Genomic DNA, 16,483 nt, shown 5'->3' on the forward strand with positions numbered 1-16,483 from the left:
TTTTTGAGACAGAGTCTCGCTCTGTCACCGAGGCTGGAGTGCAGTGGAGCGATCTCGGCTCACTGCAAGCTCTGCCTCCCGGGATCACGCCATTCTCCTGCCTCAGCCTCCCGAGTAGCTGGGACTACAGGTGCCTGCCACCATGCCCGGCTAATTTTTTGTACTTTTTTAGTAGAGATGCAGTTTCACCGTGTTAGCCAGGATGGTCTTGATCTCCTGACCTCGTGGATCCACCCGCCTCGGCCTCCCAAAGTGCTGGGATTACAGGCCTGAGCCACCGCACCCAGCCACACCACATTTTCTTAATCCAATCTGTTACTCTTTGTCACTCTTGGGCATTTGGGTTGATTCTGTCTTTGCTATTGTGAATAATGCTGCAATGAATATTCGCATGCATGTGCCCTTATCACAGAATGATTTATATTCCTCTGGGTACATAGCCAGTAATGGAACTGCTCAGTCGAAAGGCAGTTCTGTTTTTAGCTCTTTGAGGAATCACAGTACTGCTTTCCACAATGGCTGAACTAACTTATACTCCCATCAACAGTGTGTAAGTGTTCCCTTTTCACTACAACCTCACCAGCATCTGTTTTTTTGTTTTTTGACTCTTTAATAATAGCCACTCTGACTGGTGTGAGATGGTGTCACACTGCAGTTTTTATTTGCATTTCTCTAATGATCAGTAATACTGAGTTTATCATATTTGTTGCCACATGTATATCTTCTTTTGAAAAGTGCGCATGTCCTTTATCCACTTTTTGATGGAGCTGTTTTTCTCTTGTAAACTTGTTTAAGTTCCTTATAGATGTTGGATATTCAGACCTTTCTCAGAGGCACAGGTTGCAAATATTTTCTCCTATTCTGTAGGTTGTCTGCTTACTCTGTTATGATTGCTTTTGATGTGTTTGTCGTGAAATCACTGCCCATTCCCATGTCCAGAATGGTATTGCCTAGAATTGTCTTCCAGGGTTTTTAGAGTTTTAGGTTTTACATTTAAGTCTTTAATCCATCTTGAGTTGATTTCTGTATATGATACAAGGAAGGGATCCAGTTTCAATTTTCTGAATATGGCTAGCCAATTCTGCCAGCACCATTCATTAAATAGGGAATCCTTTCCCCATTGCTTTTGTCAGGTTTATCAAAGATCAGAGAGTTGTAGGTGTGTTATATCTGGATTCTCTATTGTGTTCCATTGTCAATGTGCCTGTTTTTGTATCACTACTCTGCTGTTTTGGTTACTGTATCCCTGTAGTATAGTTTGAAGTCAGGTAACATGATACCTCAAAGCTTTGTTCTTTTTTTTTAGGATTGTCTTGGCTACACACGCTCTTATTTTGGTTCCATATGACTTTAAAAATAGGTTTCTCTAGTTCTGTGAAGAATGTTGTTGGTAGTTTGATAGGAATAGCATTGAATCTGTAAATTGTTTTGGGCAGTATGGCCATTGTAATGATACTGATTCTTCCTATCCATCAACGTAGGATCTTTTTCCCATGTGTCTGTGTCTTATCTGATTTCTTTGAGCAGTGTTTTGTAATTCTTATTGTAGAGATCTTTCACTGCCCACGGATAGCTGTATTCCTATGTATTTTATTCTTTTTGTGGCAGTTGGGAATGGGACTGTCTTCCTGAATTGGTTCTCAGCTTAGCTGTTGTAGGCGTATAGGAATGCTAGTGATTTCTTGTATATTGATTTTTGCATCCTGAAACTTTACTGAAGCTGTTTATTAGATCTAGGAGCTTTTGGGCCAAGACATAGGGTTATCTAGATATAGAAACATGTCATGTACAAACAGTGATAGTTTTACTCCCTGTCTTCCTATTTAGATGCCCTTTATTCCTCTTTCCTGATTGCTCTGGCCAGCACTTCCAATAAAATGTTGAACAGGAGTGGTAAGAGAGGGAATCTTTGCCTTGTGTCAGTTTTCAAGGGGAATGCTTCCAGCTTTCGCCCATTCAGTATGATGTTGGCTGTGAGTTTGTCAAAGATGGCTCTTATTATTCTGAGGTATGTTTCTTCAACACCTAGTTTATTGAGAGTTTTTAACATGAAGGAATGCCGAATTTTATCAAAAGCCTTTTCTGCATCTATCGAAATAATTATGTGTTTTTTGTCTGCAGTTCTCATGTGATAAATCACATTTAATTTTCGTATGCTGAACAAAACTTGCATCCTGGGAATTAAGCCTACTTGATCATTGTGAATTAGCTTTCTGATGTGCTGCTGGATTTGGTTTGCCAGTATTTTGTCAAGGATTTTTGCATTGATATTCATAGAGGATACTGGGCTTTCTTTTTGTGTGTCTGCCAGGTTTTGGTATCAGGATAATGCTGACCTCAAAAAATTAGTTGGGGAGGAGTCCCTCCTCCTCAATTTTTTGGAATAGTTTCAGTAGGAATGGGACCAGCTCTTCTTTGTGCATCTGGTGGAATTCAGCTATGAATCCCTCAGACCTTGGGTTTTTCGGTTGGTAGGCTATTTATTACTGATTCAATTTTGGAGCTCGTATTGGTCAGTTTGGGGAATCAATTTCTTCCTGGTTCAGTCTTAGGAGGGGGTATGTGTCCAGGAATTTATCCATCCCTTGTAGGTTTTGTAGTCTGTGTCCATACAGGTGTTTGTAGTAGTTTCTGATTATTGTTTTTATTTCTGTAGAGTCAGCGGTAACATCCCCTTGGTAATTTCTAATTGGGTGTATTTGGATTTTCTCTTAGTTAGAAACGTATCTGTCTTATTAATTTTTTTCAAGAAACCAATTCCTGGAATTGTAGATCTTTTGAATGGTATTTTGTGTTTCAATTTCCTTCAGTTCATCTCTGATTTTGATGATTTCTTATCTTCTGCTACCTGTGGGGTTGATTTGTTTTTCCTTCTCTAATTCTTTCAGTTGTGACGTTAGGTTATTAATTTGTGATCTTTCTGACTTTTTGATGTGGGAATTTAGTACTATAAATTTCCCTCTTGACACTGCCTTAGCTGTGTCCCAGAGATTCTGGCATGTTGTATCTTCATTCTCATTACTTTCAAAGAACTTCTTGGTTTCTGCCTTAATTTCACAGTTTACCCAAAAGTCATTCAGGAGCATGTTTTTAATATCCATGTAATTGCCTGGTTTAAGCTATATTTTAAATCCTGACTTCTATTTTTATTGTACTGTGGTCCAACGGTGTGTTTCATATGATTTGGGTTCTTCTGCATTTGCTGAGGATTGTTTTATGTCCAATTATGTGGTCCAATTTAGAGTATGTGCCATGTGGCAATGAGAGGAATATCTATTCTGTTGTTTTGGGTGGACAGTTCTGCAGCAGTTTGTCAGATACATTTGGTCCAATGTTGAGTTCAGGTCCTGAATATCTGTTAATTTTCTGCCTACATGATCTAATACTGACAGTGAAGTATTGAAGTCTCCCACTATTATTATGTGGGAGTCTATGTCTCTTTGTAGGTTTCTAAGAAGTTGCTTTATGAATCTGGGTGTTCCTGTGTTGGTTGCATGTATATTTACCATAGTTAGGTCTTCTTGTTGAATTGAACCCTTTACCATTGTGTAATGCCTTTCTTTGTCTTTTTTAAATCTTTGTTGGTTTACAGTCTGGTTTGCCTGAAATCAGGACGGCAATCTGGCTTTTTTCTGATTTCCATTTACTTGGTAGATTTTTCTCCATCCCTTTATTTTGAGCCTATGGGTGTCATTACATGTGAGATGGGTCTCTTGAAGACCACATACCACTGTTTTTTTAAATCCAGTTTGCCACTCTATACCGTGTACGTGAGGCATTAAGCCTGTTTACATTCAAGGTTAGCACTGATATGTGTGGATCTGATTGTGTTATTGTGTTGTTAGCTGGTTATTATGCTGGCTTGTTTGTGTGGTTGCTTTATAGTGTTACTGGTCTGTGTATTTAAGCGTGTTTTTATATCAAGTGGTAGTGATCTTTCCATTCAATATTTACTACTCCCTTCAAGACCTCTTGTAAGGCAGACTCCCTCAAAATTTGTTTATCTAAAAAGGGTCTTATTTCTTCTCACTTAGGAAGCTTAGTTTGGCTGGATATGAAATTCTTGGTTGAAGACTTTTTTTTCTTTAACGATGTTGAATATAGGTCCCCAGTCTCTTCTGGAGAAATATGGAACACTTCACAAATTTGCATGTCATCCTTGCCCAGGAGCCATGCTCATCTTCTCTGTATTATTCCAATTTTAGTATATGGTGCTGCTGAAGTGAGCACACATGCAATCTATCACTTCTTAAGATGGTGTCTCTCTCTGTTGTCCAAGGCTGGAGTGCAGTGATGTGATCTTGGCTCACTGCAACCTCTGCCTCCCAGGTTCAAGCGATTCTCCTGCCTCAGCCTCCCGGGTAGCTGAGACTATAGGTTCCTGCCACCACATCTGGCTAATTTTTATATATTTAATAGATGGGGCTTCACCATGTTGGCCAACCTGGTCTCAAACTACTGACCTCAAGTGATCCGCCTGCCTCGGCCTCCAAAACGGCTGGGACTACAAGCACGAGCCATCGCTCCTCCTCGCCTTTTCTAACTATAGTCTCACCCTTGACAATCTTACCGACTTCCACAACTTTAAATTTATATGCTGACAACTATTGCACATCTTCAGGCCAGACCTTCCTCTGAACTCCAGATACTAACCTACTATGTCTTTTGGCTGTCAAACAAGCATCTCAAAATTAACATGATTAAAGCCAGACTCTTGAATTTCCCTGTCCCTCAAAACCTGTTACTTCTACATTCTTCCACATCTCAATTTACAGCAATTCTATTCTTCCTAATATTCAACAATGAACCTTGGGAGTCCTCTTTTTTTCTCACACACATACCGTATCCAGTTCATTCATAGCTATTCAATGTTCTAAACATCATCTTGAATTTGGCCATTCTTATCATCTCTGCCGTTACCACTAGCTACATTCTAAGCTCCTTTTTTCCCTCTCCTAGACTACTGTAATTGGTTCCTAAATTGGTCTCTTTAGATCTACTTCTGCATCCCATGGCTAATCTATATAGCCACCAGAGGAATCATTTAAAACTTAAATCATTTCATACCTCTTCTGTGGTTTCCATGTTATTCAGAGTAAAAGCTGAAGTAACCACAATGGCCTATCAGCCTTCATATGACCTGGCCAGGCTAACTTTCTGACTTTATCCCTGACTATTTTCCACCTCACATGCTCTTCTCTAGCCACGGTAGCCTTATTGCTGTTCCTTTACATACTGTATTAGTCTGTCTTCACACTGCTATAAATAAATACTTGAGACTGGGTAATTTATAAATAAAAGTTTAACGGACTCATAGGTCTACATGGCAGGGGAGGCCTCAGGAAACTTACAATCATGGTGGAAGGTGAAGGTAAGACCTTCTTCACAAGGTGGCAGGAAAGAAACCACACAGGGGAAACTGCCACTTTTAAAACCATCAGATCTTGTGTGAACTTGCTCACTATCAGGCAAACAGCATGAGGGAAACGGCCCCCATGTTCCAATCACCTCCCACCAGGTGCCTCCCTTGACATGTGCAATTACAATTCGAGATGAGATTTGGGTGAGCACACAGCAATAAACCATATCAATTCACACAAGCCCCTCCCAAATCCCCTTTTCACATTCCAAAACCAATCATGCCTTCCCAATAGTCCCCCAAAGTCTTAACTCCTTCCAGAATTAACCCAAAAGTCCAAGTCAAAGTCTCATCTGAGACAAGGGAAGTCCCTTCTGTCTATGAGCCTGTAAAATCAAAAGCAAGTTGGTTACTTCCAAGATACAATGGGAGCACAGACATTGGGTAAATGTTCTGTTTCAAATAGGAGAAACTGGCCAAAACAAAGGGGCCATGGGCTCCATGCAAGTCTGAAACTTGGCCAGGCAGTCATTAAATCTTAAGCTCCAAAATCTCCTTTGACTACATGTCTTACATCTAGGGCACACTGACACACGGGTGGGTTCCCACGGCCTTGGGAAGCTCTGCCCCTGTGGCTCCTGCAGGGTACAATGCCTGTGGCTGCTTTCATGGGCTAGTGTTGAGTGCTTATGGCTTTTCCAGGCACATGGTGCAAGCTGTCAGTGGATCTACCTTTTTGGGGTCTGGAGGATGATGGCCCTCTTCTCCCAGTTCCATGAGGCAGGCCCCAGTAGAATTTTGTGGGACACTCCAACTCCACATTCTCCTTCTGCATGGCCCTAGTAGAAGTTCTCCATGAGGGCTTTGCCTCTGCTGCAGACCTCTGCCTGAACATGCAGCTGTTTCCATACATCCTCTGAAACCTAGGTGGTTGCTGCCGAGCCTCAACTCTCATCTTCTGCTCACCCACAGGCCCAACACTATGTGGAAGCCACCAAGGCTTAGGGCTTGCACTCTCTGAAGCAAAAGCCCGAGCTGTACCATGGCCCCTTTTAGCCATGGCTGGAGCTACAGCAGCTGGGAGGCAAGGCACTGAATCCCAAGGCTGCACAGAGCAGCTGGGTCCTGGGCCTGACCCATGAAACCAGTTTCCCTCCTAGGCCTCTGGACTTCTGATGGGAGGGGCTGCCATGAAGATCTTTGACATGCCCCAGAGACATTTTCCCCATTGTCTTGGCTATTAACATTCAGCTCCTGGTTACTTATGCAAATTTCTGTAGCCCTTGAATTCTTCTCCAGAAATGGGTTTTTCTTTTCTACCACAGGGTCAGGCTGCATATTTTCTAAACCTTTATGCTCTGCTTCCCTTTTAAACGTAAGTTAACATAAATTTCAATTTCAAGCCATCTCTTTATAAACACATATAACTGAATGCATTCAGAATAAGCCAGGTGATCTCTTGAACGCTTTGCTGCTTAGAAATTTCTTCTGCCAGATAACCTAAGTCATCTCTCTCAAGTTCAAAGTTCCACAGATCTCTAGAGCTGGGCCAAAATGCCACCAGTCTCTTTGCTAAAGCATAACATGAGTGATCTTTGCTCCAGATCCCAGTAAGTTCCTCATCTCCATCAGAGATCACCTCAGCCAGGACTTCATTGTCCATATCACGATCAGCATTTTGGTCAAAGTCATTCAACATGTCTCTAGGAAGTTCCAAACTTCCCCACATCTTCCTGTCTTCTTCTGAGCCCTCCAAACTATTCCAACTTCTGCCTGTTACCCAGTTGCAACGTCGCTTCCACATTTTTGCGTTATCCTTATAGCAGTGCCCCACTCCTGGTACCAATTATCTGTATTAGGCTGTTTTCACACTCTATAAAGAAATACCTCAGACTGGGTAATTTATAAATTAGTTTAATTGATTCACAATTCTACACAGCTCAGGAGGCCTCAGGACTTACAATCATGGCAGAAGGCAAAGGAGAAGCAAGCACCTTCTTCACAGGTATCAGGAGAGAGCACATGCGCAGGGGAAACTGCAACTTTTAAAACCATCAGATCTCGTGAGAACTCCCTCACTATCATGAGAACAGAATGGGAGAATTGCCCCCATGATCCAATCACCTCCCACCCAGGTCCCTCCCTCAACATGTGGGGATTATAATTGAAGATGAGATTTGGGTGGGACACAGAGCCAAACCATATCACATACCAAACATGCTGTGGCCTCGGGATCTCCGAACTAGCTGTCCCTTTTCCCAAATCACTCTTCCTTTAAAAAATACCTACATATCTAGTTTCCACATCTTCAGATCTTTACTCAAATGGTACTTTTTCTGTGAAATTTTCCCTGACCAGCAACTTCCCTGGCAATCCCTAATTCTTCTGCAACACTGTTTCTCTCCATAGTATTTTTTAATTAATACATTTTTATCTGTTTTCTTCGTATCTCCCTTCACCAGAATATAAGCTCTACAATACAAATTTTTACCTGTTTTCTTCACATCTAAATTCCCATTACTTAAAAATGCCTGATAAATAGAAGACCCCGCCCCCAAATATATACATTTCTACTGTAACACTATATACATGTTTTGGAAAACCTTGTGTTCTGCAAAGTTATGCATTAAAATTAACTTACAGAAAAAAACAGGATTGGAACAGATCACTGACATTTATGCAACTTTGTAAGCCAAGCATTAACAAATACATTAATTGGCAGTCAGGGAGATGGCTTGAATCTCCTAAATAGAAAGCTTGGTACAGCTGAAGGCTACCTCTGGAAATACCAAAAGAAAAATTGTCAAAACCAGAAAAGTGGAATGCTTGCTTGTTGGATGTTCCAAGACAATGCAGTTAAAAGGTTGTTATTAGGTGGGTATGAGAACAAATGTGGCCTGTCATAAGGCAAAAGCCTTGCAACAATACTGAAAGAACTCTTGTCTGAATCGTAACCAAGCTAAGGGCTCTTTCTTTTCATGCTTAAGATAAAAATTCTATTCCTGTTGTTCCAGCTCCTCTGGCCTATAAAATAATTGCAGATGGGCCGATATAACTTCTACATTATACTGTCAGTAGTCCTCATTTATCTACGAGCAAAGAAGTGTTACAGAAACATATTTTAGGAGACCAGACTCTACTTTCTTTCAAAGAGTGAAAGAAATGGTTTCCTTTTAAAGGAGCTTAGAATCATTGTAAGAGTACAATACAAATGTGAAAAAACAAAACAAAGATACAAATGCTTATTACAAATTATAGGTCACAATTTTAGAACATACCCCCAAAATATAAAATATCTAAAAACATAACATTATATACTTAAGCTGTTTTAAAAGACATTACTTACAGAAATTTCAGGGTTAGAAAGCTCAGATAAAAGTTTCTTAGCATCAATAACTGCTTCATATAATCTCAGATATTGTCCATCACTGGCTACAAAGCATGCACTAGGAGAGTTGCAGTATGCACCTAGAAAGTATTTACAAATATTAAAATTTCACCCTTTAATGATAATGTCAGCAAATCTAAATTACTGAAATAAAAACCAGAATACTTACCCAGACAATAACTGGGTATAAGAGTGGGCAGCCATGCCACATTGGAAAAGGCAGAAACATGAAGAGAATTAATCCGGGCAAGCTCTGAAACTCCTCCAGAAAAAGACAATGGCCCAACTGGGTCAACCCTCCAAAGAATAAGCTCACTGTAAACTGCATTGGGATCCTGAAACGCCACATCAACAGTGCTTTTATTTTGTTGTGTCCAAGAGCATTCTTCAATATTTAGAGCATCAAAAGGTTGCTTTGGGTTATCAACATCTGGTGTCCTTAATGCATTATGGTGTGATGTTGTCAGCAATAATGGTAATACTGAGTGGCAAGCTAAATCATTAAGATGAAAACGATGACCACAATATCTGGATTTGTGGGAAATACTGAGAACAGTAGAAAAAGCAGATTCCTCGGCAAAACTGACCAGCCACTGATTCAGAGAACCATCAGCGTGTTTTGAAATCATCATAACATTAGGAGTAAAAATACTTAATTTTAAACTATTAGATGATTTATTGTGACCGGAAGAAATAAGCATTGATGTGGAACGGGTGAGGCCAGAAGGTTTTTGTTTCCCTTGCTGAATAGCCAAGTCAACATTCTTGGTACAGGCATACATCATTATGCTTTTACAGAGAGAGTTTGCGTCACCTGTGGGGAAAGCTACTGGAATTCTGGAAACAAAGGACACCTAGAATTAAGAAAGCAAGTGTTAGAACATATAAAATTATATAAAGAGGTATCAGAAAACAGTACCCACATAAACAAGAAAGCAGTTCTCCAGAAATAATAGTAGTACCTGTACTTGACGAAACATACCAGGCTGGTATTCATCCAGCCAATCCACATGCCAAACTAGCAAAGAACCATCCATGGGATGAATACTAAATAGCATATCTGCATTTTTACTCCATTCAGACAGAAGTACTTCAATCTGATGATCAATGGCAGCTGATGATAATGACGTAAAACTTGAGTTTGGTACCATTTTATCACAGCCTAATTCCTTCTTTTCAGGATTTATTTTCAGATCATCAACACCATCATCCGTTTCTATAAGCAAAAGAGTTCATAAACCAAGTAAATACAATCAGGCTTTTACTGTAAATTAAGAATTACCGAGCTTCTGGATAGCTGAACACATGGAGGTCTCATGCCTAAGGAAAGCATGGAAGCTCCATACCCCTTCCACCATACCTTACCCTACACATCTCTTTATCTGTATCCTTTGCAATATCCTTTATAATAAACTAGTAAAGGCAATGCTTAATGATAATGCTCCAGAGCATGCTTTGAGATCTAGTTTCTTATCTGCTTTTGCCCTTGCACAGACAAAAGGAGAAAACTCGGGACTTTCAAAAAATAAAAGTATCATTTGTTACTGTAACACCTACCAAGTAGTTCAATTTAATCGCTTACCTTTGGTGGTGAGTTTCATAGCCAGCAGCAATGCCAATATAGGACTAATTGTCAACCCAGAAAAGGAACTTGCTCCATTATTTGAACAACTGAGACAAGTTGTAGAAGTTTCTTTTTTTGTGAGACTCAGTCTTACTCTTGCCCAGGTTGGAATACAGTGGCGTGATCTTGGCTCACTGCAACCTCTGCTGCCCGGGTCTAAGCAATTCTGCCTCAACCTCCCAAGTAGCTGGGATTACAGGTGCCTGCCACTGTGCCCAGCTAATTCTTGTACTTTTTAGTAGAGATGGGGTTTCACCATCTTAGTCAAGCTGGTCTTGAACTCCTGACCTCATGATCCACCTGCCTCGGCCTCCCAAAGTACTGGGATTACAGGCATGAGCAACCATGCCTGGTCAAGTTATGGAAGTTTCTTAATCTGACAGTGGTATATGTACTTTATCTTCATTATAACAACACAAAATCAATCCAGCAATCTACAGACAACAATACTACTTTTATTAACCCTGTGCTCAAGAAGGGGCCTCTTTTGCCACCTTATAATAATAAAGAGCCTATAGATATAATTTATAGCCAGATCAACTGTTATATATTCTGGTGTAGAGTCTTTTCTTATTTAGTGAGATCTGGGGATATCACCAGAATGGTTCGATCTATCACAGCCCCCAAAGAGTTAGTTCAGTCATCAAATATGAATGAGATTTTATTCAGTGGATCAACATCAAACTGGTACTTTGATCCACTTGAGCCATTAAGTACTGTACAATATGCCCAGATCCGCATAATGAAGAAGACTCTTTATATTTTGAAGAAGTATATATTTTTCTTCAGATTATGTTTTATTTCTTTGCCTTGAGTGTGAGGAACATAAAATGCCTTAGTAAAAGTAATACAACTAGTACAAACACACACACAAATATCTTTATAAATGGATTCAAGATGAAAAACATAACAGTTTTCATATTAATAAGAAATGGGCTCTGCATTAAAAGTAACTTTGCTCCAGAATATAAGGTCACTGGAGTTCACTGAGTAATCAGTAGCCATACAGGACTCAGTCAGTGGATTATGGATTACTGATAGAAGATGTAGTATCAACTGGAAAATAAGTAAACTGGCTTCTCGATCCAGATGTTCTATATTTAACCACTCAGCTAACGTTTAGCAACACACTCTACTTTTCTGGACCTCAGTTTTGCTCACGCTAAAAAGAGGGAATTGGAATTGGAACTATAATTGGGACTGACTTTTTTTTTTTTTTTTTTTTTTCGGAGTCTTGCTCTGTTGCCCAGGCTGGAGTGCAGTGGCGCGACCTTGGCTCACTGCAAGCTCCGCCTCCCAGGTTCACGCCATTCTCCTGCCTCAGCCTACCAATTAGCTGGGACTACAGGCGCCCAACACCACACCCGGCTAATTTTTTTGTATTTTTAGTAGAGACGGGGTTTCACCATGTTAGCCAGGATGGTCTCGATCTTCTGACTTCATGATCCACCCGCCTTGGCCTCCCAAAGTGCTGGGATTACAGGTGTGAACCACCGCGCCCAGCCGGGACTGAGTTTTTAAAATACATTATTTGAGTGTAATCTGTACTTTCTACAAAGTACCAGGTTTATCCAAATCTCAGTATGCTACACTAGTTATCCTCTAGGTGTACGGACTCGTAACTGGTATGGCATCTTAAAGAAACCATTTCAAGGGAATGCATTTATGGTGCCAATCTCCAGGTTTCCTTCAACACCTCAGTAATAAAAAATAAACTGTATGTCAACTTATCAATACAGGTAAATATGTATAGTCTTTCCTCTTTCAAAAATCCCAGTCCCCTCACCCTCCCCCAATTCCTGGTTAGCAATATAGAGCCTTTCTCTGAAAAGACATATTTTTTTAAAGTTTTGACTGTTTACCAGATTTAAAAAGTAAGTCAAGATATACAAATCAATTAGAAAAAAAAACTCAGCAGGAAATTAGATAAAGGGTATTAAAAGGCAAGTCACAGAAGGGCTAAAATATAATAAAAGATATTCTGCTTAATTTGCATCAAGAAAATGCAAAGTAAAACAAGTTGTCCATTGTCCCGTTATCAACTGGCAAAAAAAAAAGTAATATAATGAAAACATCCAGTGTTGATAAGGATGTAAAGCATATATTTAGATACACTAAGAGGAAGTAAAAACTAGTAAAACATTCCTGGAGGGCAATTTGTCAGAAGTTATTGGTATTTAAAATTGGTACACTCCCTGGAAATTCTACACCTAGAAATCAAGGTTATAGAAAAACTCACACAAAAATTAAAAAGACAAGTCATTGTACCTAGAATAATGAAAAACAATTTAAATCAATTTAAATGTCTATCAATAGAAGACCTATTAGACATTTTCCTTAGACATGGAATACTCAGCAACCATTAAATACAATGAAATGAAAAACTGCCCATTACTGACTGAATTAAAACAAAGTGCAGGCCGAGCGTGGTGTTTCACGCCTGTAATCCCAGCACTTTGGGAGGCCCTGGTGGGTGGATCACGTGAGGTCAGGAGTTTGAGACCAGCCTGGCCAACATGGTGAAATCCTGTCTCTACTAAAAATACAAAAATTAGCCGGGCGTGGTGGCAGGTGCCTGTAATCCCAGCTAATCAGGAGGCTGAGGCAGGAGAATTGTTTGAACCCAGGAGGTGGAGGCTGCAGTAAGCCAAGATTGCGCCACTGCACTCCAGCCTGGGTGACAGAGCAAGACTCCATCTCGAAAAAACAAACAAACAAAAAAAACAAAGTACAGAACATTATTTCTGTATAAAAATGAGCACCCACAGTACAACTTTTAAGAGTCTGTATTTAGATGTTTGTATGAGCATAAGAAAAGAATCAAACTGGAAGGATACTTATCAAACTTAACAATGTGGAAACTTTGTGTATACTTGTTCGATTTTTCTTCCCTAATGATCACGAACAATCTTGACATTAAAAGAAAACTTTAAAAAAAACCAAAACACATGGCTAGCTGCCCACCACAGTTTCTTACTTCCCATTTCTCAGTATATAAAGCCTATACAGTCAGGAACTACACGGGCCCTGTGACTAGTTCTTGTCAGCTGAATGACAGTGTAAGTGATATGTGTCAATCAAGGTAGCTGAGAAAACAGCTATGCTTTCTTTCTCTCTACCTCTCTCTCTATACCAACTGAAGGCCAAAGGCAGAGAAATTTAAGGTACTAGTTCCAATGCTTCTCAAACTTTAGTGTACATACAAACCACCTGGAAATTTCATTAAATTGCAGATTCTGGTTTGGTGGGTCTGTGTGGACCTTGAGACACGCATTCTAACGAGCTCCTGGGTAACACCAATGCTGCCAGTCTACAGAGAGTCCTTTATAGAGGAAAGTCCTAAGGGCTAACAAAACCAGAAGAATGAGAAGCCCGAGTCCTTAAATAACCATGTGGAAGAAAGCCACCTGGAACAGAAATACCTACACTAGATTATTAAATGAGCTAGTCCATGTTTAGATCACGTCATTGCAATTTTGGAGTTTATTTCCTGCAAGTAGCTAGTTTTACCCTAATACGAAAATGTCTGCTATTTTGAACAAAACTTTACATTTTTCTTTCTTCTTAAAGTTTTACCTTCATCAGATTTTACATCTGCCTGATTAGAATCTTCTACACTGGCCTCAGAAGATGGTTGTTCAAAACTTTTTCTAAGTTGCTGTAAAAAAACTTCCATGGACAAAGTAAAATGCAGTTCTTTATTGTTTAGCCAGTGTACAACAAAAGGTCCAGTCTTCTCTTCATTTTCATTTAGACTCAGAGATGTAATAGATGGAAGAAGTGGAATGTCTGTAAGAGAAAAAAAGATTGTAAAATTAAAATTTTTACCTTCTAGCATATAAAACATCCATGTTTCATATTTTTATTACTATTACATTTATATTTTGTTTGCCTGAAAGTCTTTCTCTTTCACTTTTTAATTTTATTTTGAGTTTTTTTTTTTTTTTTTTTTTTGAGACAGAGTCTCGCTCTGTTGTCAGGCTGGAGTGCACTGGCGTGATTTTGGCTCACTGCAAATTCCCTGGTTCAGGCCATTCTCCTGCCTCAGCTTCCTGAGTAGCTGGGATTACAGGCATGTGCCACCACGCCCAGCTAATTTTTGTATTTTTAGTAGAGACAGGGTTTCACCATGTTGGCCAGGATGGTCTTGATCTCCTGACCTCGTGATCCACCTGCCTCAGCCTCTCAAAGTGCTGGGATTACAAGCGTGAGCCACTGTGCCCGGCCTATTTTGAGATTTTTTAAAGACTATTTTTTAGAGTAGTTTTAAGTTCATAGCAAAATTCAAAGGTACAGCCATATTCCCCATCCTACATATGCACAGCCTCCCACATTATCAACATCCACTACTACATTTATTACAATTGATGAATCCACACTGACACATCACTATCACCCAAAGTCTATAGTTTACCTTAGGGTTCATTCTTGGTGGTGTACATTCTACAGGTCTGAATAAATTTATAATATTTATCTTTAAATCTCTGGAATACATTTTATTTAACCTCTAAATAAGATTTCCAGTTGGGGCTAGTCATGGAGTGGGGAGGAGATGCCAGTCAGCAAGAGATCCGCTGCTGAGGAGAGAAGCATCAACAGCAGCATCGTAGCTCAACAGAAGAACCCTGAAGTCTATGTGGGATTTTTCCGATCTCTCAAATCAAATATCCAGAAAATCAGTGAAAAGAGGGTTGGAATTCATACTTATGGTAGTTGGTAAATCTGGATTCAGAAACTTTACACTAATCGACTCATTATTCCTCACAGATTTGTATTCTCCAGAGTATCCAGATCCTTCTCACAGAATTAAAAAGATTGTGTAGGTGGAACTACACAAAGTTTTAATCAAAGAAGGTGGTGTTCAGTTGCTGCTCACAAGAGTTGATATCCTAGGATTTAGAGTTGCAAAGGGTAATAGTAATTGTTGGTTACTGACTACACTGACAGGAAATTGAGGACCACCTAAATGGAGAATCATGATAAAACAGATGTCAGATGCCTGATAACAGGGTACAGTGTTGTTTATACTTCATTCCTCCTTCAGGACATGGACTTAAACCATTGGATACTAAGTTTATGAAGTTTTTGCTTGAAAAAGTGAGTATCATCCCACTTATTGCCAAAGCAGACATGCTGATACCAGAGAAACGTCAATAGTTTAAAAACAGATAATGAAAGAAATCCACGAACATAAAATTAAATATATGAATTTCCAAAAACATAAGATGAAGAAAATAAACTTGTTAAAAAAGATAAAGGACTGGCTGGGTGCAGCGCCTCACGTCTGTAATCCCAGCACTCTGGGAGGCCGGAGCAGGCAGATCACTTGAGGCCAGGGGTTCGAGATCAGCCTGGTCAACATGACGAAACCCCATCTCTACTAAAAATACAAAAATTAGCTGGGCATGGTGGCATGTGCCTGTAATCGTAGCTACCTGGGAGGCTGAGTCACAAGAATCACTTGAAGCCAGAGTGAGACTCTGTCTCCAAAAAAAAAAAAAAAAAAAGGAAAAAGGACTGTGTACCTCTTGCTGTGGTAGGCAGTAATACTACTATTGAAGTTAACGGCAAGAGAGTCAGAGGAAAGCAGTATCCTAGGGGTGTTGCTGATGTTAAATATGGTGAACACTGTAATTTTACAATTCAAAGGAGTATGTTGATAGGAACACACATACAAGACTTGAAAGATGTTCCTGATAATGCCCACTACGAAAACTACAGAAGCAAAAAATTGGCAGCTGACTTACAAAGGAGTTGGTAACAACAAGAATAAAGGGCAGCTTACTAAGAGCCCTCTGGCACAAACGGAAGAGGAAAGAAGAGAGCATGTAGCTAAAATGAAGAAGATGGAGACAGAGATGGAGAAGGTGTTCAAGAGAAGGTCAAAAAAAAAGTTCAAAAACTGAAGGACCATGAAACTGAGCTCCAACGGTGCCAAGAGCAAAAAGGAATTTAAGCACAGGGCAAATAATTAGAGGAAAAACGGTATCCGTTTGAGAATGAGAAAGCAAACTGAGAAGCTCAACTCAACAACATATTTTAGAACAGAACTCTTCAAGATCCCTGAAAAAGAACAATAGAAAGTGAAGATCTTTTAAATTCTCTACTGACC

At 39.7% G+C, this 16,483-nt stretch overlaps 1 protein-coding gene and 1 pseudogene across 3 annotated transcripts in view; one reads left to right on the forward strand and one right to left on the reverse strand.

Moving 5' to 3' along the window:
- Nucleotides 1-16,483, reverse strand: part of DMXL1 (Dmx-like 1) — a 173,684-nt gene that overhangs the window by 105,407 nt on the left and 51,794 nt on the right. For all 3 annotated transcript variants that reach the window (XM_011972855.1, XM_011972853.1, XM_011972854.1), the window contains 4 exons: nucleotides 13,948-14,160; nucleotides 9,710-9,963; nucleotides 8,917-9,601; nucleotides 8,706-8,827 (listed from right to left, as the gene is read on the reverse strand). In XM_011972855.1, coding sequence (XP_011828245.1) covers nucleotides 8,706-8,827; nucleotides 8,917-9,601; nucleotides 9,710-9,963; nucleotides 13,948-14,160 — 1,274 coding nt within the window. The remainder of the gene's footprint in view (nucleotides 1-8,705; nucleotides 8,828-8,916; nucleotides 9,602-9,709; nucleotides 9,964-13,947; nucleotides 14,161-16,483) is intronic.
- On the forward strand, nucleotides 14,924-16,458 carry LOC105534166 (annotated as a pseudogene).

Source organism: Mandrillus leucophaeus, unplaced genomic scaffold, assembly GCF_000951045.1.
Source record: "Mandrillus leucophaeus isolate KB7577 unplaced genomic scaffold, Mleu.le_1.0 Scaffold131, whole genome shotgun sequence".
In the NCBI taxonomy this organism is placed as follows: Eukaryota; Metazoa; Chordata; class Mammalia; order Primates; family Cercopithecidae; genus Mandrillus; species Mandrillus leucophaeus.